The sequence below is a fragment of the Mauremys mutica genome, chromosome 21 (genome assembly GCF_020497125.1).
Source record: "Mauremys mutica isolate MM-2020 ecotype Southern chromosome 21, ASM2049712v1, whole genome shotgun sequence".
NCBI lineage: Eukaryota > Metazoa > Chordata > Testudines > Geoemydidae > Mauremys > Mauremys mutica.
This window is the reverse complement of record NC_059092.1, coordinates 11,860,348-11,883,367: the sequence shown is the minus strand read 5'-3', so window position 1 is coordinate 11,883,367 and position 23,020 is coordinate 11,860,348. Positions and strand designations below refer to the sequence as shown.

The window sequence follows — 23,020 nt, the reverse complement described above, 5'->3', positions numbered from 1 at the left end:
GCAACGAGAGGCGCGGCCAGCATGTGGGACTCTGCACACACAGAGCTCTCATCCGCACGGTGTCCCCAGGGGCTGGCCATAGAGCGGCACCCAGGGGAGCAGGGTGCCGTGGGATTCCCCAGGCTAGCAGGGAAGCGACGGGTGCTGGATGCCCAGCTGCAGAGAGTGAGCCTAATGCCATTCAGAACATGGCAGCATCAGGTCTTCCCTAAATGTAAGGTGGCTGGCAAAGCCCAGGGGGAGTGCTGTGCCGGGGGGAAAGGGCAGAGTTATCTGCTGTACACAGAGCTGTGCAGGTGGCAGAGACGGAGCAGAGTCTCAGGCCACCGTCATTCCCCTGGGAGAGCAGGAGGAGGGGAGATCTATGTCCCATGTGCCTGTCAGAGGGACGGGGCCTCTCCTCACCGTTAAGGCTGAGGAATTCTGGGAGCGCTGCCCAATTAGGCACCCTAAGGGAGGGTGTCCCTCTGGCCCTCCTTACCCACAATCACCCATCTGCTCTTCCCCGCAGACCACAGCGCCCAGTGCTGGAGGAGCTCCTGCAGATGGGCGATCAAGTGACCCTTCCTGACCTTCTCGGCCGGAAGCTGCAAGTTCTCCGGCAGCGCCGACGCCAAGGGCACATCCCCCATTTCCAGAGCCACTAGGGGAGAAAGAGACCAAGGGCAGGCTCAGAGCTTGGCTCGGCCCCCAAGCCCCTCGCAGGGGCACAGAGCCAAGAAGAGTGAGAAAGGCAAGTTCTCCCGGAGCCCAGAGCAGCCAGGCAGATGGACAGACTAGGGGCCACTTCGAGTTTCACTCAGCCCTGCGCCCTTCAGTGCATCAAACCAACTGGCCAGGCTGGAGCAGGAGCCAGAGCTGAGCAAGGCAGCGACTTACAGCTCCTCTTAGGAGCAGAGGTATGTGCCCACCTACCTGCTGCTCTCATCTCCACTGGGGTAGCCGCTATAGGCGCTGCACAAACTCTTACAAGGGAAGCTGGCGGGAGCACAGAGGTGCAGGGAGGTGAAGTCGCTGCCCAAGGACACGCGGTGGGTCAATGGCAGGAAACGAAGCCCTTTCCCCAAGTCCTTGTCTAGTGCCCTGTTCACACTGCTAAGGAGAGCAAGCAGCAGCCCCCCGAGAGGCCTGGGTTGGAGAAACCCCCTACAAAGGCTGGGCTGCTGATCTGAAGTTTCCAAACCTCTGGGCTGGAGGATTTGTGTTCTGGCTTGGGATGCCCTGATAACACCCTGTCTCTCTTGGGGTTTAGCATTTCCACCGTTCCTACCAGTCGGAACCAAGAAAGGGGAAAAATGTTACATTCCATTTTCTTTCAACCCTCCTAATATATTTGGCATCAGTGTAGCCCCTGGGTGAAGGTTTGGGCGAGTTCTTAAATGCGAATAAATAACTCAGCAGGTCTATAGGATCTCCAAGCCCTTTGACACCATTTCAGTTGAGTCTCGCAGCACCCTCATGAGACAGGGAAGCACCCTTATCCTCTTTTTTCAGATTGGGACACTGAGGGTCCGCAACTTACCCAAGATCACACATTTAAACCAGAGGCAACCTGGAAACAGACCCCAGCTGCCCTGAGTCCCAGTACTATGCTTTAGGCTGGTTCTTTCCCCGACTTTGGTCTGAACTCTGCCATCAATACAGCACACGTGGATCTGACCTTTTGCCTGATCTGGTATGTCCTGTGTAGCAGAGAACTTACCACCCTGTGTGTCTCCCTGTTATGGAATCACCCCCCAAGGAAACCCATGGTCACAAATGACCATGTAGGAAATGAGTCCCCGTCCTGCAAAAGTACCGACACCCTCTGTTCCCACTGCCTGTGGGTCACTCAGCGCTTGGCAGCATCCAGCCCTATAGAAAGCAAAGCAATCTGTGATGCAGAATGTTGGGGTTCAGTAGGAACCCCACCACAATCCCTAGCACCTTTACAAGGAAACAGTGATCCCTCCACCCCTCTTCCTCCAATACAACCTGGTCCCCCCGGTACCCTCACCCCCAGGCTGTAACCCCCGGGCTTTTCCGGGGCAGCAGGCACTCCAGTCTCTTTAACATGGCAGGAGAATGGCAGCATCCAATTTTCATCCAGACAGCCACATGCTGCCTCTGTGCCACGAAGAATCAGCCTCTCATTTGCAAGTGGCAAGATGGAGCTTTCTCCGGTGGGGTCGAAGAGGGCACCAGGTGCCTTCTGACAGCCCTGGCACACCACACGGGGCCTCTGCGCAGAGTCACGTCCTTGGCTCATTCACAAGCTGCCCAGGGCCCAAGGGGCCCTGCAGGAAACTGTCCTTCTGTATAGTACGGTCCAGAGACGTGGAGGACGAGCTATTTCCATAAATTACCATCCTGTGCGGCTCTGGCATACTGAGGAGGCTCGGCCCTTGCAGCGGGAGCCCAGCAGCATGTTAAGAGCAGCCTGACCTCTGCTTGTTCTGGGACTGGTGAATTCACCAGCACGGGGCAGGGTGAAAGGGGGAGGATTCGCAGGTGGAGGAGGGTTAAACCTGCCCTGAGGAGACAGCCGCATCGTACCTCCCATCTCCCTGGTCACCAGGCCAAGCCTGCTGCTATCCCCGAGGGTCTGGGTCTGATGGAGACTCTCCAGAGCTCGGGGCTGCAGTTTCAACCAGGCAGCGCTAACAGCCAGCATTAAAAATCCAAGGAGAGGCCCTTCCCAGCGAGATACCCTTCGCTCCAGCCAGGGCTGATCAGACAGTCTGGTCATTAAGGCATAGCAGTGCCACCAGGACTCGTGCGTTCTCTTCCCAGTTCTGAGCTCATGCAAGTCACTGCCCTGCACCGTGCCTCAGCTTCCCCACCTAGAAAGTAGGGATAATTGTAATGACCTGCCTCATGGGTGGCTGTGAGGCCCAACTCCCTATGCGTGTGAAGTGCTCCGAGGCCTCAGGCGCCGGGCACTGAAGAATGACAAAGTACCTTTGCTCACACGTGCTCACCCAATGTTACATTAAAGACTACAGAGAGGACTGGGATTTTAATTGATTATTGCCTTGCATGAGGGAGGATTGTACTGCCCACGTGCTCTAGCCAGATGTTTCCTGGGTCCCTTCATAGGGTAGTTAGTTATTCTGGCCAAAACTGGATCCTAATTGGACTCCTGAGGAATAATAATGTCATGCCTCAAGTGACATCCAGCCAAGGACCCACAGGCATCAGCAAATTCAGATTCACAGCATCCTGGGAGGCAGCAAAGGATCATTAGCTCCAGTTCACACATGGGGAAACCGAGGCACGGAGCAGCCCAGTCGTCACCCGGCAGGCCAGTGGCAGAGCCGGGAGGAGAACCCAGGACTGCCACTCCCTCAGGGGACACTCCTTGTCCCTGGATTCTGAACACCTACCTGGCTCCTCCTCCACGCTGAGCAGTGGGATGTCATCATCGAGGTACGGGAGCGGCCCCTGGCCTGGACCAGCAGCGTCCTCCGAGGCGAGTAACAGGCCGTCGGCAATGGGCAAAGCGCTCGTCTTCCCGCACTTCTGACTGCAGCTGGATGGGGAGGGAGGCAGCCAAAGTCAGCAGCTCTGGGCTACGTACCCTGTGAACAGCTGCTGCCTGGTCTCCTTCTGAGAGGAGAGGGACTGTTCCGGCGACCTGCTAGGCCCTCCACTGCCAACACCACGCCAGCCATTTCCACTGCTAATGCGCCGGGGGTGGGGGTATCAGGAGCTCGGCTGCTGCTAGCAAATCATCAGAGACTGGGCTAGATGTGGGGCGGGGGTTCCCCAAGTGCTTCTGCTCTTAAGGAATTAAACCCGGCCGGCTGCTGTGCCACACCCGAGAGGCGGGAAGGGGAACGCGCACAGACTTACAGATACAAATCTGCATCCCCAGGGGCTGGGCTGAACGTCTGCAGGGCCTGCGTGCCTCAGTCTGCAGATTAGATCCTGGGACAAGTTCTCTGCAGGTGTAAGTGGGGCAAACTCCATGGAAGTCAATGGGGGCTGCACCCACTGCTGCCAGCAAGGAACCTGGCTCCTCTGATTATAAATCTGGAGTCACTCTGCGGCAGCCACCCTGGGTCCATCTACACCGGCAGAAACATCATCCAAATCCGACCCTTGACTCCTGGCCTGATCCCGAAGGTAGTGAATAAACCTCCCCTCCCGTAAGGGCTGAATCCTGCTGGCAGCAGAGTTCTGAGGTCAGTGTGCCACCTCCACTGCCCGGGAGGCTGGAGGCGGGTGGGGCGAAGGGCGTTGCTTGAGGAGAGGCACACGACTGGCTGGGATGCATGGCGCTCGCAGTGCTGGACAGGGCCTGGTGCCCACATGCAACGGCACTTGCGATGCATTGGTTGCAACACCTGTAGCTCCGGTCTGGAGAGGAAGCCTGAAGAGGCTGCAGCTGCTTTGAGACAGCCAGTTCTGAACTGGGGCCCACAATGCACTGCCTCGCAGCAGGGCTGAGCACTGCGGGATGGGCGGTTCCGAATTCCCAGAATACAGTGGTACAACCACAGCCGCAAGGTGCCCTATGTCTGGATGCACCATGTGGATGCACTAACCCCTGGCTAGGACAGCCCAGGCAACCAGCTGTTCCCTGAAATCAACGCCCAGGCTGTGGTTTCCTTGCCTGGCATAGGCAGGCTGCTGTGGGGGAGACAGGAAGAGTTCACACCCTGCCGCTGATCAAACAGCCCCACGAGGACTCTCACCTGGTCTGACAGGAGCTCTCCAGGGGAGACACGTAGAGGGTCCATATTCCAAGAGCAGCCGGCATGGTGAACAGCACAGCCACCCAGCAGCAGGACACAATCAGCGACATGAAGAGACCAAAGTCGTGCACGGCCGGGATCTGCAGAGAGAACTCTCAGCTAGGACAGAGGAGGTGGATCCCAGAGACCTTCCAGCGAGAGGCCCCACTAAGGCAACATAATGGAGGGAAGCGAACCCAAGAGGAGCCTGGGGGCGGGAACACTGGCCACTTCATGCTGCCAAAGGCCATGGAGCCAGCTGCCCCTGGTGAAAGCTGACTGCTCAGCTGGCACCAGCCTGGGGCTCAGCTGATGGGTGGCACTTGATCGTTTGGCACTGCAGACGCTGCCCAGGCGGTCGGGATGTTCATAGGGCGGGGGCAGGGGCCTACTGCATTGCTAACAGGCCGGGGGAGCTCGCCCATGTATCTGGCCCTGTGCACATGCAGGAGAGGGAGGCACAACTCTCCCCCCTGGCTCAGGGGAAGACCCAATCCGATTCCCTCCTTGTGCTTGGTGAGCACAGTGCTGGCAGGGACAGCAGCACTGGTGTGCACAAAGCGGAGGGAAAACCTGGGGTGGAATATGCCGGGATTCCTCCCTCTGCAGTTCAGGCCCCAGAGCTCCCCCGTTTGGCTGATGGGACTGGAGTCGGGAAGGGAAAAGTTCCCCATCTGTTTGTGGAGGGACCCTGTGATCCTTAGACATGCCAGTTCTGCTCCCCACTGAGCCTCCCTTCCCAGCGGGAGGAGCCAGACCAGGAGAGCCAGGCGTAGATGACAACGGTAGCAACGTGCCCCATTTGCCTCCCAGGTCCAGCACATTGCATGTGCCACAGGCCTTGGGAACAGGAGTCCCAGCACATCAGCTGAGCTCCAGCTCCCTGCAAAGCTGTACGGCTCAGAGCCCCAGGAGAGCCCCAGGCCCAGGGCAACAGAGCTGGCCTGGAGTGAATCAGCCTCAAGCGGGGAGAGCACACAAGGAGCATCTACATGAGCCTGAGAGCTCAGGGAGTCTCCCTCCAGAGCAGGCCCATGGCGGTGGCAGGGGAACGGCTGAAAGGCCGGGGGTGACGCCTTCTAGCAGGCGGCCGTGACCTCAGCGGGGGCTGCTGCAAAGCCCGGGCGCACCTCCGAGAAGATGTTGGCGGCGTAGGCCGCGGCCGTGGTCAAGGAGGTGAAGAAGGTGGCCTTCCCTGCCGTCTGGATGGTGTGGATCATGCGCAGCTGCAGGTCCTTCAGGTGGGTGGCTTGGCGGTAGGTGTTTATGAAGACAAAGACGTCATCGACACCTGGGGGGGGCGAGAGAGGGGGGGCAGAAATGCTGCTCGCACTGGGGAGAGATGCCTGGGGCCAGACCCTCAGGGGGCGCGTAAGGCGTCACAGCTCTGCTGAAGTCAGTGCGGCTAGACAAACTCACACCAGCTGGGGACCCGGCCCACCAAAGTCTAAGCTCACTGTCGAGCCTGCGCCTCCCGCCACCCGCCGCGGCCAGGGCAGCCCGGGCCGCAGGCTGGCGTGGGCGGGGAGCGGAGCAAAGGGAGGAGGCTAGGAAAGACTTACCGATCCCCACGATGACAAAGGCGGCCACGCCATTGAGGATGCCCAGGTACTGGACCCCGAACACCACGTGGTACAGGAACAGCGCCACCAGGCAGCTCAGCCCGATGCTGGCCAAGCCAAAGAAAGACAGGAACACTGCGGGAGGAGAGTGACGCTAGGAATCTCGGCACAGGAGCCGCCCGGGCTGCAATCCCCGTCCTGCCCATGGGGTGTGGGCACCTGGCCTGCTCCCGCCCCGGGCAGAGCTTTGACCTGGCCGGGGGCATCTTGGTCAGGAGGGAGGGATTCCAGCCTGTGCTGGCTGGGGCAAGGCCTGGTGATGGTTCCAAAGGCGGGTGGTGGTTTTGAGGCGTCGAGGGCCTGTTATCCAGAGGTGCTGAGCACCCACCTCTCCTGCGGGTGTTAGTGGGAGCTGTGGGCATTCAGCACCTCTGGAAATTAGATGCATGGAGTCTCAATTCGGGCACCCAGAGTCAGAGGCTGTTATTGACCAGGCTGGCCTAAGTGCCCCCTCAGCGGTGGGTGGGGGGGTCCAGGACCACACAATGGGACATGGAGTCTTCCACTTCCCACCAGTTCAACTCTCATCCAGGTCAGTAGGGAAACGGGTCCGATCTGGAGCTCCGTTACACTGGGGTAAATCTATACCAGCTCAGTTGAAGTGAGTGGAGTTATTCCAGATTTACCCCAGTTAGTGAGAGGAGAAGCTGCTTCTCAATTGGCCACATCCCCTCAAGGGAGCCCTTCCACTGCCCCCACCCTCCCCTCCCCTGAAGATCTCTGCCTTGGACAATTCGGGTTGTGTCTCTGCAGCCATGGGAGGCCCTGCTTCTCTGCTAACAACGTTCCTGAGCAGCTTGGAGAATGACCTGCCCAGGGACTCTCCGGGGACCTGAGGCAGGGACTCCATCAGGCTGCTCACTGCAGACCTCGCCCTGCTTTAGGGAAGGGAAGGAGGGTTTGAATGCAACCTACCCGAGCACGAGGTGAGGATATAGACCAAGACCGCTATGCAGCTACTGCTGATGAAGGCCAGGAGCATGTCGTTACTGAAGGTCCTCCTCACTTCATAGTCAAACAAATCCGTCCCACCGTACAGCACCTGCACTTTGCTGGGGTGGGGAGAGCAAGGGCGAAGGCACAGAGGAGAATAGACAGTGAGCAACACCGGAGGATCGAACCACATGCATCTCCTCCAAAACCAGAGGGAGGTCACGCGTGCGAAGCACCCGGGAAGCCGCCGAGCGACAGGATCAAGTCAGATTGCAAGGAGGGGTGGCCGAGGTTTGCATCAGGAGAGCAGGTCGCATATTTTTAAAATTCCTCCAGTGCGTTGCGGTCAGAGGTGTTAATAGAGTTCTCGCTGTCAGCAAGCGGCTCCGGAAGCTTCCAAAGCCAATCCCATCTGGAATCTTAAATCACGGCTTATTATATTAAGCGCAGATGTAATAACTAGAGGGTGCAGGCAGAGCCCGGGCCTGTGAACCGCTGCATGATTTACCAGCCTCTGCTGCTGGCAGCTGGCTCTGAGCAGAGGTAATCCGAGATAATTAAAACCAGGAATACAATAGCCCTGCACCGCAGGAGCATGCCGTAATCCAGCCTTTTTAAGGGCTTATATGCACCCACGTCCCTATTCCCCTCCCTGCTCCCCATAATTGCAATCCTTCCCCTGCCCCGTACTGAGAGGAATTTCAGAGCTGACCCGCACTGGCTGGATTTCACTTGGCTGATGAAAATCAGAGTCCCCGCAGGTCAGGAGTACCGAGATCCAGAGCAGCAGATGGCTGGAGAACGAGAAGTTACACCTGACACAGGCAGGTGACCTGCTGGAAAGCCCTCTTCCAAGCCACTGCCTGACCACCTGGTTCCCTGGGACCACTCCCCCATACTGGCCAGATGAGGTTCCCCCTCCAGGTGCTGTGGCAGGCACAGAACAAAGCCCAAATCCGACCAGCTGGCTCCCAGCAGCACAGAACCCCAGGGAGGCAAGCTCCCGTTTACAGGGGGAAATCCTGCTCCGGGTAACATTCGCTGGCTCTGCTAGGCTTAGTTGTGTTCCTCCAGCCTGACACCAGGAGCAAGAGGAGAGTCAGGCCCTTAAATTGTTAGCTTTAATTAGACTCATCCACCCCTGTTAACAGGCCAGTACGTCATCAAGGGCCAAATTCAGACCCGGTGTGAACAGGGGCAACTCTGCCGAAGCCAGAGGAATTAGACTGGTGCAGGACGGATGCAAGTGACAGCCCGATGTATCTGTACACACCTCCACCTGACTGAACCAGGCCCCGCAAGGACAGCCTCACCTAGCACCAGGTTCTGCCATCAGCCGCATCTGTGCATACCCCCAGGAGCCCCCCAGACTCAGGCCTTGCCCCCCCACACACACACACGTTGTCCCATGGTAACTGTACTGGTATAGTTAAAACCGTACAAGCGCCCTAGTGCGGATGCAGTTAGAGCTGTATAAAGAGCTACGCCCGTATGGGAAGGGAACTAAGGTGCACTGATGTGAGGCACCTTTATACTGGTATACCAGGCCACCCATTGCCGCTACTCCTGATTGACACCCTGGCAGATGAGAGCAGAGTCCGGCCCTCTGGACTGGAACACCCTTTGTGTGGGGGAGTCATTCTGCCTGGCTCTTCGCAGGAACGGCTGCCCTGGGCTCACAAGCCGAACCCCACGCCAGCTGGCACTGGCCTGAGGCATTAGGTCCTTGCATGGTCTCATACACGTTGCTGGGGCCAGGAGGTATTAAAGCAGAGAGGAAGGGTGTGACCCATTCATTGCCGCATGCTCCAGCACCTGTGGCAAGGGCATTCTGCAGGGAGGAGGCCACCCAGGCTGGCCAATGGTCCGAGCCACTCTGCCAAATCCTGCACTCCTCATTCCAATTAGGAGGCTCTCCTCCGCGTTGTACTTACCCCGGCAGGGTTCACGGGATCGTGACTGCCTGGCACCTCCTGCATTAACCACAGAGCCTCGCCCCCCCAGCATCAGTGCAAAGAGTAACAGCTGAAGGAAGCTGGATTAACCCCTTGTGCACCTCACACACCAGCTGCTCCTCTAATGTAAGTGACAGACCATCTCCCCTGCTCCTCTCCAGTCTCCTCCCTTCCCTGCAGGCTGGATACTAAGTCACCCGCTCCGTGCAGGGTCCTCCCGCCTCACCTGGTGGACTGCTTGGCCAGCATGGCCACGTAGGTGACCACGAAGCTCTGGAACTTGCTGCGCTGCTCGTCCCACCTGTCCTCCACCGAGTAATAGTTGGGCAGGGGGGCCCCGAAAAGGATCTCGCTGCGGAGGAGGGAGCTCTTCATGTTCTCTGCCGACAGCCCCTCATCCACGTACCAGTAGAACTCGGGGTGGGTCATGGCCAACTCCAGGGACCCTGCGGGAGAGACCAGCACAGAACCCTTTAGGTCAAGTTCTGCCGGCTGGGCGTGGCGTACGGGGCCAGCCTGAGGCTGACAGAGCCCCATGCACTCTCATCCTCTCTCTCATCAGAGAGCAGCCGGCTCAGTGGGATCTCTCCCATCCTCTGCTCTCCCGGCCAGAGAGCCATCTGGACAGCCCGGCCTGAGAAGGGGATGGATAAGCCAACAAGAGGGCTCACGGCTGTGACAGCCATCCTGTCTCCACACAGTTGCTTTGCTCCCCATGTCACCTGCGCTCAGAGCTACGGGGCCACCACATCGGTATCAACCACAGCTGCTCTGAACTGGTGGCCTGGAGCCAGGGGCGGCTCTAGTAATTTCGCCGCCACAAGCAGGGCGGTGCGTCACGGGGGGCGCTCTGCCGGTCACCGGTCCCGCGGCTCCGGTGGACCTCCTGCAGACGTGCCTGCAGAGGGTCCGCTGGTCCCGCGGCTCCGGTGGACCTCCCGCAGGCACGCCTGCGGATGCTCCACCGAAGCCGCGGGACCAGCGGCCCCTCCGCAGGCACATCTGCAGGAGGTCCACTGGAGCCGCCTGCCGCCCTCCCCGCGGGACGCCGCCCCAAGTGCACGCTTGGTGCGCTGGGGTCTGGAGCTGGCCCTGCCTGGAGCTCAGAAACCCCAGGCCCTGTTGCCCAGAGAGATGATCTTAGGAGAGGCTCCTGAGTGCAGCAATCTGAGAAGCCCACAACGGGAAGATGGAGCCAGACATTCCCCGTGGGAGATAGGGGGTGGGGTCATTAGGGAATCCTGCCTCTGCTGTAGCCCCACAGGATCAGGATAGGGAAGCCGGGAGTGGCATCCTATAGGGTGGGATGCACTAGCCAGAGTGAGTGGGACCCTATGCAGCATCATATATCACGGAGGCCAAAGGCCACCATTGATCGTAGGGTTGCCATGGCGAATAAAGCGTGCAGCTCCTACTCCACCCAACTCAGGTAAGGATCTGGGATTCCCGTGCATGCTGGAAAACACGGTCCTACCACATGGAGAGCACATTCCTTCCAGGGCACTGCAACAAATCGGGCCGGGTGGCTCTGAGTCACAAATCCGTGAATTCCAGGTTGCAATGAGTCCAGCAGCAAGGACCCAGGGCCTATTTTGGAGCAGGTAACGGGTAGCAGAGCTGCTGCTCGCAATGGAGCAGATGGAGTAAATCACTTGCCTGCTCCCTGTACGCCGCTCTGGCTGGCTTTCAGTCGGCAGCATATGCCTGGGAGACAGATGGAAGCTGCTTTCCACAACCACATCCCTCCCACGGACTAGCAGTGATTCACTTCCAGCTACCCTGAAACCCTCCCCTGCAGGAGGGGCTGCAGTCACACCGGTAGCAGGCCTGGGCTAGCCAGCCCGAGCACATATCTAGGGGGTCCAGGCGGGCTGGTACTCGGGGCAGCTGGCCTTGCTCCCCGGGCTCATGCAGCGACACTCCAGTGCGAGCACGTCTACATGAGCTGGGAATCACCCCCGCCCCCAGCTCCAAGTGTAGACATAGTCATAGACAGGAGGCTCTCCAAGGCCAAACGACTGTCTGTACAGGGCCTAGCGCAGAGGGCCCCTGATCTCTGACTGGGATTCCTAGGCGCTATGATAATTGCTAGCAGCGGGTCCAGGGCTCTCAGTCTGACTTGGGGATCGGGCAGATGATGGAGGGGACAAAGGGCCTGATTCCCCATCGCTCTGCACCTCGCACTGCCATTGACACCAGTGCAATTACAGCAGAAGGGCACCCGCTTTGCACTGGCGTTCGTGACAATACAAGGGGCAGGGCGGCAGAGAATCAGCCCGAAAGGACTCAGACCCAGGGTCCTTGCCCAGCAGTGCAGGGCTTCTGCCAGGTCCCCATCTCAGTGGCATGAAGACTGGTACTAAGTCTTGAAACAGGGACGAGAGGGCAAATTCAGAGTCGGTTTCGCTGATCCAGTGACAAACCCACAAGGCCAGGGTGGGAAAACTCCAGGGGCATAACCCCTGAGCCTGGCTGGAAAGGCAAAGGGAGAGCCCCATGCCCTAAAACCCTGAGCTCCCCATTCCTCAGTCCAGCCAAGCCTCCCCAGGGCGGACGGATATCAGCACTACTGTATCTAATCTGGCCGGGCCCACAACATAGGCGCTGTCCAGCCATACAAGGAGACCCAGACACGCCTCAGTCCAAGTCCACCCACCTCCCCGGGCTCACCTCGGATGTCAGCCAGGTCTTGCCCCATGCCGTCATAGTAGATCTTGCCTCCCCGTTCGGTGGGGAAGAAGTATGTCATGAGGGAGCTGGGAGGGGAGCAGTAGGAGTAGGAGCCCAAAGGAAGATCCTTCAGGACCTCGTGGGGCTTCCAGCAGAACTCCCGGAAGCGGGGGTGGTCCATGATCTTCCGCTCTATCTCGTGGATGGTGAGCAGGCGCTCGGAGGTGAAGATGTTGTTCTCGGCGTCCCCTCGGGCCAGGAAAATGAGTTCGATGCGCCAGTGGGCGTGCGTCTGGGTGTTGGCGCTGACGTAGGCGCTGGAGTAGTCCCAGTGCGGAGCGCCCCGGGCGAGGCGGGAGGTTTGGTTCACCGGGCTCCGCCAGGCCTCGGGCCCAGCAGGGCTGGTCCTCCCTCCTCCCACGGGAAGCGCCGCGCTGCGCTTTGGTCTGGCCCCACTGCCCAGCCGAGAGGCGTTGGGGTGGAGCTGCTGCAGCTGCTCGAAAAGCAGCCTCTGCAAGGTCTCCGAGGTGAAATCGGCCAGGTCCCGGCGGTTCCGGCCCCACGAGCCGAACTGGGACTTGAGGGCCAGGGTGAGCGCATCGAAGCGCTGCGAGGACTCGTGGTTCCTGATCTCGAAGGCGTTGTAGGAGATGTCGATATCCAGGGTAGGGTAGTGGAGGAACATGACGACGGCCAGGGCGGTGGGGATGGCACAGCCCAGGAAGAGGATAACACCGGCGCAGCACGGGTTGGTGAAGACCCAGCCAAGCACGTTCCAAAAGCCAGACACCGGCAGCACTGTTGGCAGCGGCCTGGGATTCCACTGGCATTTGCCACACAGCTGGGGACCCTCACTCCTCTTCCGGAGGCCAAAGGCAACCTCCTCCTCCTCCACCTCCTCCTCGAGCCAAGCGTCTTGCAACAAGGGGTCATCCTCAGCGTCCATGTCCAGCGCCTGTAGTGAAGGGGGACAGACACAGGAGTGAGCAGGGCACCCGCAGGACGGAGGGAGCACGGGAGGGAGCTGCGGCTGGGCCCACCACGGCACCGCAAAGGGGCTGGGGGTGGCAGAGGAATTCTCCCAGACAGCACAGACAGAGTCACAGCAATGACCGAGGCATGCCGGGCTCGGGGGAGGGATGGAGTCCCAGGCTCCCAGAGAGCCTCTCTATTTTGATGCCCCGGCCTAATCCTTGCTGCTCCGTGGCTGCAGCCGTGCCAACCCTGCCTCCTTGCTAAGCTCCCATAGCAACCAAATGCCGGGACCCTGCCCAGCTCCACCGCACCAGGTGCCTCAGACACAGGGATCGAAAGCGGCCTGCGGCGCTGTCCCAACTTCCGGCGCTTTGTCAGAGGGGCCCTGCGTGCCTCCAACGGCCATCGGCCGCAGACCGGAGGGAATCCTCTGGGCACGCAGCCCCCGCCTGCATTGCAGTTAGCCGGCCTCCCCTTCGTGCCCAGGAATAGTTTATGCCGTCAGATGAACACTGCCAAGGACTCCTCGCACTAAGGCTGAGAACCCAGGTATTTATAGCCGTGTTATGTATCTTCCCTGACAGCGCGCACAAGCACAATTCATCCTGGTCCCTGGTATCAGTCCCCAAACCTTGCCGGCGCAGGGAGCGGGCAGCCAGGCAGGAATCTCCTGGGCAACGCGTGAAAAATGCTTCTAACTTCCAGGAGACAATTGCAACACCATGGTCCCCGAGGGCAAAAGGGGCAGGCTGGTTTACCAGCCGTTACCCCAACACTTCGGCCTAGAACCGCCCAGCCTCGGGGGCCCCCCCAACCCCTTGCCATGGGAGTCCGTCGCCAGGGTTTACTGCACAAATTTGCATCCCTTGCTAGGGAACAACTGGAAGCTACACGCAGTCCCATGGCTAGAGTTCTCTGGGGAGGGTGGAGCCTGCTCATGGTAGGGGCAGCGGGGAAGACAAGGACACACCCTTGTCTTCCCCGCTGATGGGGAGATGGACGGACACCGCAGGGCAACGCGCGAGCAGGGGGGCTTCTCTCCATAAGAAAGCTATTAGCACAGTGGTTCTTGGCCTAACCCATCCTGGGTTAAAGAAAAAAGTGTGTTGGGGACCCCCCCTCTCCAGCCAGCCAGGGAATCCCAGACACAGGTCGCGACGGCCTGGCCATTCCCTTGTGGCACACGATCCTACCCAGTCGGCCAGTAGCCCTGTACACTAGCCCACGCTCACGTCACTGTGGGAGAAGCTACCCTGAGTCACTGCCCCACCTCCACCCAGGGCTTTTGCGAGTCCTCCGTGAGGAGCTCCCGTCTCCCCCAACCTCTCCCCCCCCTTCCAGCCCAGCCAACGAAGCCACCAGCAACACTGGGAATTGTCACAACACATTAAATCCCAACTCGTCAGCCCCAGACGCCGGGATTGTTCCGCCCACCTGCCGCGTCTACAGAGGGACCAGTCGGCTCGGCGGCCATGCACACGAGTGTGTTCCCAGCCTGCCTGCCTCCACCAGCCTGCAGGGAGCTGTGCCCAGCTCCCACCCTCGCCCCTCACGCTGCTCCGCTCCCCCAGGGTGCAGGAGCAGGGGACGTGGCAGAGGTCCGGACAGCCACAGCGGCTCCCTTTCACCAGACTCTTAGTGCATATCTGAGGGTGCAGGGGGACTTGGGCCAAAAGGGGGGGCACTGGAGTCTGCCTCACCACCTCTGCTCCCTTTCCCCACCGTAAAAAGCAGCAGCTCCAGCACTATCCCCGGGGAAAGGCAGCAAAGGGGAGGCTCAGAGCATTCAGGAAGATCCTGGACGTGACGGAGGGAGTGGGGCTGGGTTCAGGATCAGCTAAGGGGGTTATTCAATTTCCAGCGTGCACATTCCAGAACCGGGCAGGGCACCCTTTGGGGTTGAGGCCCTGGGGAAAAGCCAAAAGCAGATTAACAACGCTGAGCAGAGGCTAGTGTTGCTCACACGATCAACGTCCAGCCAGCCCCCACCCAGCCAGTATTTGTGTATGGGTGCTGGAGATCTTAGGTCCAAACCCTGCTGGTGACCCATGCGGAGACAATGCTATAGACATGCAATTACATTCCTCTGACCTCCCTTCCCACGGCCCAGACACCCCACCTGGGCCCCCCCATATCCGCAGGACCCAGCCAAGGGCAGGTATCGAATTTTTTTAAAATAATCTTCGTGAGAAAGGGAGGTAAAAAGCTATAATCATTCCGCATTTATTGAGCGTCTGAGGAGAGGCGGGAAAAGCCAGTAATCCTAACCAGGAGTGCCTGTGCGTGACAAGAAAGGGAAGAGGGGACAGAGAGAGAGAGAGAGAGAAATTGACATGGTAACAGTGCAGGAGGAAAAGTAATCACACCCTCTTCTTTTTTTGACCAAAGGCCAGTAAGCTGCAATCTGAGGCCACGTCTACACTACAATGTTCGGTCGACTCGCGTTGCAGCAGCGTGCAGCCACTGACTGTCGTCTATTGCTCGGGTGCATACACGCTTGGCTGCTTGCATCAGTGCTGTGTGTACTCACAAGGGGCTGTGTCAATGGAAAAAGCCGTGCCCCATGGCTGGGCGCGAGCCTCGTGGGACATTTTCACAGGGCTTCTGTGAGACCCCAGCAATTCGCCCAGGGATTTGCTAGGAACCAGGGGTCAAGTATGCACAAAGCCACTTCTTCCATCCCATGATGCAGGGCGCTGGGGGACAGCTGCTGGAGGACTGTTAGGGTGGACACAGGTCAAGCAGCACCTGCACTTGCACCGCGTCGACAGAAGTCCTTCGGAGAGGTGGTGTTATTGCTTCACTGTAACAGGGGAATTACGTCAGCAGGAAAGCAATCGAGGCAGGAACGCATGCACCGCGAGCTGGAGACAAATCGATTTAGGTCGACCTAACTTTGTAGTGCAGATCGGGCCTGAGGCAGGATATCAGATGTCAAGATCCCCACCCTCCCCATTGCTTCTAGCCCAACCGGGGCTGGGAAGCTGCTTATAACTGGGGAGCTACGTTGTATCCCTGTCTAGTGACACCTCCTCTTACCAGAGGTTTGGGGCCTTTATTAGCGTAAATCCAGAGTGACTCCACTAGCACCAATGGAGTTCCTGCTCCGGGATGACACACCCCGGTGTAAATGAATCGGAGTCTGGCCCCTGGGTGGGATCCGAAGGGAGTTGCCTCCAGAAGGTGGATTGGAAGGGAGGGGAAAGGGCAGGAGAAATAGGAGGGGGGTGGGATCTTCAGGGCCTGGCCTCTGCACCTAGGGAAAAGGAAGGACCTGGAGGAAGGCCTGGTTGACAACAGAACAATTCCTGCTCCCCTCTGCAGGTGGAGGGGCCAGCCATCGGGAGCATTTTCCCCTCGCTCAGCTCTGCACCTTCTCCCCTGCTCTGAACTCCCTTCAAAGGAGACTTCACCACGGGTGCGGGTGCAGAGCCAGATGCAGCCCAGCCTCACCCCTGGGACTCGGCTCTCACACAGCCCCTCATCGGTTCACGCCTGGGTCGAGATGAAAGCTGATCTAACCCCCGGCACGGCACTGAAGGAGACGGGCAGCATAGCTCCAAGAGCAGAGAGCTCAGAGAGCTGCATTTCCTCTGCTCATTACCACTCAGGAGCAAGCTCGCCTTCCCTCTGCTGGCTGCTGTGTTGTCTAGGGACTGCCAGTGCTCAGATAAGGCCGTGTTCCCTTTCCTTTAGCATCAGTGTCAAGCCAGCGGGCCCTGATCTCACAGCCCTAGTCAAAGCTGGCTCCTGTGGGGACTCTGCCCGCATCGGGATTGCAGGATCAGAGGACAAGGCCAGCTCAGGCTGCCGACCCCGTGCAGAGATAGGGCTCGCCCGGCGCTCCCTCACCAGCCATGGATCACGCGCCATGCGAGCAGTCACTCGCCAGCCAAAGAGAGCCGCTTGCTGGCTGCAGTTACGCTGCTGCCGAGGCGCACACGTGTCTCCTAAAGAGCCGGCACGAGTGGGACGGCAGCTCTGGGACCTAGGCGGCACCGGGCAGCTCGCCACGGGTGGGAGGGAAGGAGGAAGAGGCACCAGCCAAACATGCCCAGGAGGGCCGGCTCCAGGCACCAGCGGAGCAAGCAGGTGCTTGGGGTGGCCACGTCCGGCTCTTCGGCAGCAATTCCGCGGCGGGTCCCTCAGTCCCTCTCCCCGAGGGAAGGACCTGCCGCCGAATTGCTGCCGAAGGATGAAGCGGCAGGGTAGAGCTGCCGGCAAAGTGCCGCCAATCGCGGCTTCCCCGCCCCCGCCCGCCCGCCGCTTGGGGCAGCACAAACGCTGGAGCCGGCCCCGATGCCCAGACTAGGCACCGACACAGCGCACTCCTCGCGGAACGAAAACGGCAGGGCTGGGAGTCCCTGGGGGATTCTCTCTGCCACGGCTCAGCTCCAGCTTGTCCTGTAAGATGGGGGAGGGGAGGGGAACGAGGAGACACATGGAAAAACAAATTGAATCCAAAAGCATGGCAGAAATGCACAGACGCCAGACATCTGGCATGCTCCCCGAGTTGCACGCTCCACCCTTGACAACGTAGCTACGGCTTCCCTGCGCAGCTTGCTCGGCCTCGTTAGACTGCAAGCTTTTTCAGGCAGGGACCAGTCCCCTCCGCAATGGCACAGCCCGGATCCTTGCTTCCAGGCTGCATGTGGGAGTGGAGCGCTCCTGTGCCCTTCCCCAAGTTACACCATCCTGATTCTCCAGTGGCTTTTACACCAGGAATGTCTGAGTGCAGGGAGAAGCTCGGGAAGAATCAGAGTCGGGGGCCTTGTAGCCACACACCCATCCCCTTTTCTGCGGGGGGCAGGGGAATACCTGAAAACTAAACAGTCCTGCCACTGCCGCTTGGCACCAGGACACAAGGGATCACAGCTGCTGCCTGCAGAAACAGGCACAAGCCCTTGTAAAGCAAACGCTAGTTCAATCTGCAGAGGAGGAAAATGCTTTTGTTCCCCTGGCACAGCCACCCCATCTGCAGGCCTGGATCCGCCTGCGAGCACGCCCTGCCCCACACCAGATGACCCCTGGGTGAAAAATCTGGTTTTCAAGCAGCTGCTAATCTGCTCAGCTGTTCTGCCACGACTCGCTCTTCCATCCCTCCTTCCCGCAGCCCACCCGGCACAGTACGCCTCTGCGGCTGCCGCTGACTGCACTCCCACGCAAATGCACACTGCGTGGGCAGCGCTCTGGCTTTCAGATCGCCTCTCCCACCACTGACGCCCATTCCGGGCAGCAACCAGGAACCAGGAAAGGCAGCATGGAAAGGGACACGTCTGGCAAAGGGACGCAGGCAGAGGGGCCAACCCAGAACGCAGTGTTAGATGCTGTTGCTGAGTGGGGTCTCTTTGCACTTGTGATCTGAGCAACATGACGGCCATTCTAGTCAACCCCTGCCACCTGCACTGACTTTAGCCAGACTCCCAGCTGGAGAGCACGCAGGGTCCATTTCTGCTAGCCCTCTGCTCACAGAGCCACCCTGCGGGACCGCACCATGGCAGAACCCCCTCACAAGTGCCAAGCCACTGCAAGTCACTGGTAGAGGGGTCTAGCGCCCACTTTGACCCAGCGAAGCCACGCAGTGGAGAGTCGAGCTCTGTGCCTAACCCACTGGTTCCAGCAGCGGCAGCTTCCCTGCGCATCCCACCAGCAACCCGGGAAATCACTAGGTGGAGATCTCGCTTTGCTTCTGCTGAGCAGGGACTGTGCATCACACCCACCCAGACATGTGCTCCTCTGAGGTGCCTTCCTCCTTCAGCCAGCTAAGTGCCACTTGAGGATGGCGAGAGAGGGAGAAAGACGCAGGTCCCAGCTGAGCTGGGAGTCACCATGCAGAAAACTATCCGCCCCAGGGAGCGTGTGGGGCGGGGACAAGTCCCTAATCAAGCAAATAAAAAGCCTTTGTGGTTCCTCAGCATCCAGCCCTATGGACCAGAGCCAGCCACGATTCAGTTCCATTCATCCTCCTGGGATGCCTGCCAAGGCTGTCAACAGCAGGGAGCTCAGCCTGCCGCCTAGGCGGGGCTGGGACAGGCACATGGGCCTGAGCGGATGTAAAAGGGCCCAGCTCTCCTGAAGACGGTGGAGTCAATAATGCCAATGGGCACCAGCTGAGGATCTGGGCCTGCACCTCAGCCGCCAGCACAAGCAGCTCGGGGGGGGGGGGGGTGTTCTGGGGTCGTGCAATGCACTGCACAGGGGGGTCCCGGTTCATGACTGGGGCTCCTAGGCACTGTGGTAATGCTAATGTCAATGGGGGGGGGGGAAATCATGGCTACTGCTTGGTCTCGCTCTCCAGTTTTGCAGACAAATGGGCACCACGACAGGAGAAGCCAAGACCCCACCATTGCGCTGGGCCCCATTCCCCCATCTCGCCCCCGGGGCTCATCACCTGCACCTGGGCAGAGTGGGCCGCATCAAATGCTACCAGCGGGGTCTCACGCCCCTGCAGCATGGGCGTACGTGATGGCACAAGGGGCAAGGCCAGGCAGAACCAGGCCCACGGGTCCCTGGGGACCCGAATCCACTCGGATTGTAAACTCCAAACCTTACCGTTCTACCTGGGAGCAAGTCAACCTGGCGTCGTGTTGCCATTTACCAGGCTGACTAATGGGTTAGTCAGTCATTTAAGGGGCTGCAGACCAGGGAAGCACCAAGCTCTGAGTCACCCAACTCCCAGCATACAAGAGGAGGCTGGGCCACATGGGTAAAACTCTTGCTGATTCTAGTCAGTGGAGTGGGCAGAACCTGACCCTTCAGCTCGTGCCCTGCAAGCACTTTCATCGATTCACACCCAGGCCCAGCAAAACCTCCATGACAAAGGATGATTTCGATTTAGCAAACGCTGGGATACAAAGCAAGTCATCTCCCAGTCAGGGAGAGGCAGTGACAGACAAGGGAGCTAATTATACCTGACCTGACTAATTAATGCCGACTTTCCGATTAGAAAATCCTTGCTAGTGTTCCATTTCAATTACTCGGTTGCTCCTTTTACAGGAAAAAGGGGAAACTGTGAGCACCAGCGAGACAAAAGGAAACGGAGACAGAGAAAAAGGCTACAAGTGGGAGGGAAAGACGAGTTCTGTAATATGCGAGCTCCCGCTCGACAAAATAATTAAACTTCACATCCCCGGCTCCCCCTGGGCAAAGCTTCCAGAGCCCAGCTAACCGTTCGGAGGCTGAATTTGGATTCCTGAAACTTCACAGAGTTGCTACAGGAGGCAGCTTTCAGCCTCTTCGTCATCTAAATAAAGTCTCTACGGGGGGGGCTTTGTGCCGTCTCACACAGCTTGCAAAATCATTCGATCAGGTGCCAGCTCAGAGGAGCAGCCACATCGCCGGGCGGAACAGCCAGCACAACCCTGCGTTGACGAGGTCCAGGGTCTCCTCTGGGCTCCACGTCCCCACGCCAGCACGACCATGGCTTGGTTAATTCCTGAAGCCTCACAATGCCCTGGGAAGTAGGGCAGTGTCTCCCCCATTTCACCCCTGGGCAAAAGGAGTCACACAGAGGGGAAGGCCACATTTTGTGAGCGTCCCTAACAGGAGACACCAAGCACTGGCTTTTCAGAAATGCTGAGACCCCCCTGGCATGGGTGCCAGCTGGAACATGTCCTGTTGTTGTTAACGGGGATACTCACATGCTTAAAGCCAGGCATGTGCTTAAGTACCTTGCTGAATCAGGGCCCAGGCCTCCTGTCTTGAAGCCCTGTGCTGGTGCCACCCATCCATCCTTCCCCCGGATGTTGCAAGCCATGCAGATGCTCTCCTCGTACCGTACATAGGTGCTGACTTTTGGTTTTGCTGGTGGGTGCTCCACATCAGCTCCGCCCTCTCCCCTGATAGCCCCTCCCCGAGTGCCTCCTGCCCACCACTCATTCCTTTCTGCCCCCTCCTGCCTTAAGGGCAGTGGGGGGAGAGGGGCAGAGAGGAGCGAGGAGTGGGGCATCCCCACTCAACAGCTGATGGTGTTGGGCCAGCCGCTGACCAGCTGATTGGCAGCCAGCCCCATGGTGCTGAGCAGCTCCCACTATGGTACTGAACTGTGCAGACCAGTGACAAGGCGTTAATCAATTGTCTTTCTTGGCTCTTTGCATTTCCCTTTCCGTTCGCTCCAGATCCTTTGGAAAGATGCACACAGGCCCCCAGGCACTTTACAGATCAGAACGACAGCAAGAGGCCCCAGCAGCACGCTGGTGTCGGAACGGCCGGGCGATGATGCGGACACGGGTTCGCCGGGAGAGAAGTCAGAGGAAATGAATGCCACTGGATTTTGCTTTTTCTCTTAAAGGGGCCATCCTCTGCCATCTGAAGACCCCGGAGAGGGACAGGGGCAAGACTTCACAACGGGCCATATGCAAGAGGAAAAAGCTGACTAAACTCCCAACCCTTCTGCAAGGGAAAGTTTTCAGCCTGGTTAACATCAGCGCAGCTAGAGATGGAAGAGGCCAGTTCGATCGAAGGTCTTGTCTCCACCAGGCAAAAAGCCTGGCTAGAGCATTTGTAGTTTGCAACACCTGTGATACCCTTGGTAGCCACATACAACTGCCATCCCAGCTGTCTTACAAGCGGTGACTGGACCTACTTGAAATTACACACAAAAATCCTGCACTAAAAGGACCATATGGCTGCCAAGTCAAACCCTCAGAAGTTAGGAAAATGCCAGAATTAAGGTTGCTTGTGTAACCTTAATTCAGCCCCTTTGTGTGTACGCTTTGATACAATCTTTAATGCCATGCATCACATACTATTTTTTCTACAAGTTCTCTCCCTCAGTCGGTGTCCTGGATGGATGGTGCTCAGCGATTCAATATTGTGCTTTTCCACTGTGCGGTCCCAGGCCTTATTTACGGCACACTAGTCAAACATTGCTCTGAGGACAGAACTGTTCGTGTCCTCCCAGACTTTCCTTTGGAGCTCAGAGCTATAACAGGCAAACATGAATGGAGTTGTTTTCACAGCGCCCCTCTGAGGTGAGGGGTGGTATTATCCTCATTTTACCGATGGGGAACTGAGACCCAGATTAAGGTCAAAAGTATCCACTAATTTTGGGGTGGCTAAACTGAGCCACTTAGGACCTGATTTTTTCAGAGTACTTGGCGGGACATTTTGGGGTACGTCTGTGCCAATGAACCTGAAGCAAGTGTGGCCTGGGGCAGCCCAGAGCTGCGATTGCAGGGAAAGTCCTGCTCAGCCCCGGGCTGGAACAAGCCCAGCGCAGATGGAATCTTCAGGGCAAATCTAAGAACTCTGCACTGAGCATGTGAGAAGTGGGATTTTTCCCCCCCCCCACACACACATTTTATAACAGCCCAAATGTGGGTGGATTTTCACAGGGACAGCAAAAGACACACGCATGCCACAAAGCACCCGCCTACCAAGTGTCGAGTCGCTGCTCCAAAGCGTGAAGGTGTGAGAGCTCGCCAAAGAAAGAGTCACCAGCAATTTTTTTTTTTTTAAACATGGGGAAAACGATGCATTTTTTTCCCTCATTCTCAAGAGCAGCTGAACCATTTGGGCAGAAATTAAAAACAAACCAAAAAAATAACGATCAGCCTGAGGCAGACGCTCGGCATGGAAAATTTCAGCCCAAGTGATTAAAATCTGGCAAAGTTATAAAAAACCAAACCCAAGGTCTTATCATGGGAAGTGTCAGACAACCTTAGCAGGCAGTGCTATCAGCCCCACCTGGAATATCCTGCTCCAGCAGATCGTTCACTGGACTACGAGTCAGGAGATTTGGCTTCTGTTCCCCACTCAGCCACTGATCTGCTGTGTGACCCTTGGGCCAGTCATTTCACCTCTCCTTGCTGGTCTTGTCTATTTCTGCATCTGTACAGCACCTAGCACCAGGGGGGTCCTGATCCCCATCGAAGCCTCTGGGCACTACCACAGCACAGAGAATAAAATCAAGGGCACAGTATAATCCCACCCCCTAGGGAGCATTTTACATCTTAAATGACACTTGATCTTAGGAAATCAGATGGAGGTTGGCTAAGAAAATTAATCGTGTGTCTCTCTGGGCTACTGCAACTAATTATTGGGGGGTGCTGAAACATAGCACCTTGGTTTTAATCATACAAAACCCCTTCTGCCATGTTTGCTACTGGAGTTATTTATGTATTGCTTAATGCTAAAGCCTCACTGT

General features: G+C 58.1%; 1 protein-coding gene across 2 annotated transcripts in view; it reads right to left on the bottom strand.

The window, feature by feature from the left end:
- Positions 1-23,020, bottom strand: part of DISP3 (dispatched RND transporter family member 3) — a 64,231-nt gene that overhangs the window by 17,098 nt on the left and 24,113 nt on the right. For both annotated transcript variants that reach the window (XM_044996216.1, XM_044996217.1), the window contains exons 2-9: positions 11,899-12,853; positions 9,455-9,674; positions 7,256-7,392; positions 6,281-6,415; positions 5,849-6,009; positions 4,680-4,819; positions 3,366-3,511; positions 482-643 (exon numbers count right to left, since the gene is read on the bottom strand). In XM_044996216.1, coding sequence (XP_044852151.1) covers positions 482-643; positions 3,366-3,511; positions 4,680-4,819; positions 5,849-6,009; positions 6,281-6,415; positions 7,256-7,392; positions 9,455-9,674; positions 11,899-12,853 — 2,056 coding nt within the window. The remainder of the gene's footprint in view (positions 1-481; positions 644-3,365; positions 3,512-4,679; positions 4,820-5,848; positions 6,010-6,280; positions 6,416-7,255; positions 7,393-9,454; positions 9,675-11,898; positions 12,854-23,020) is intronic.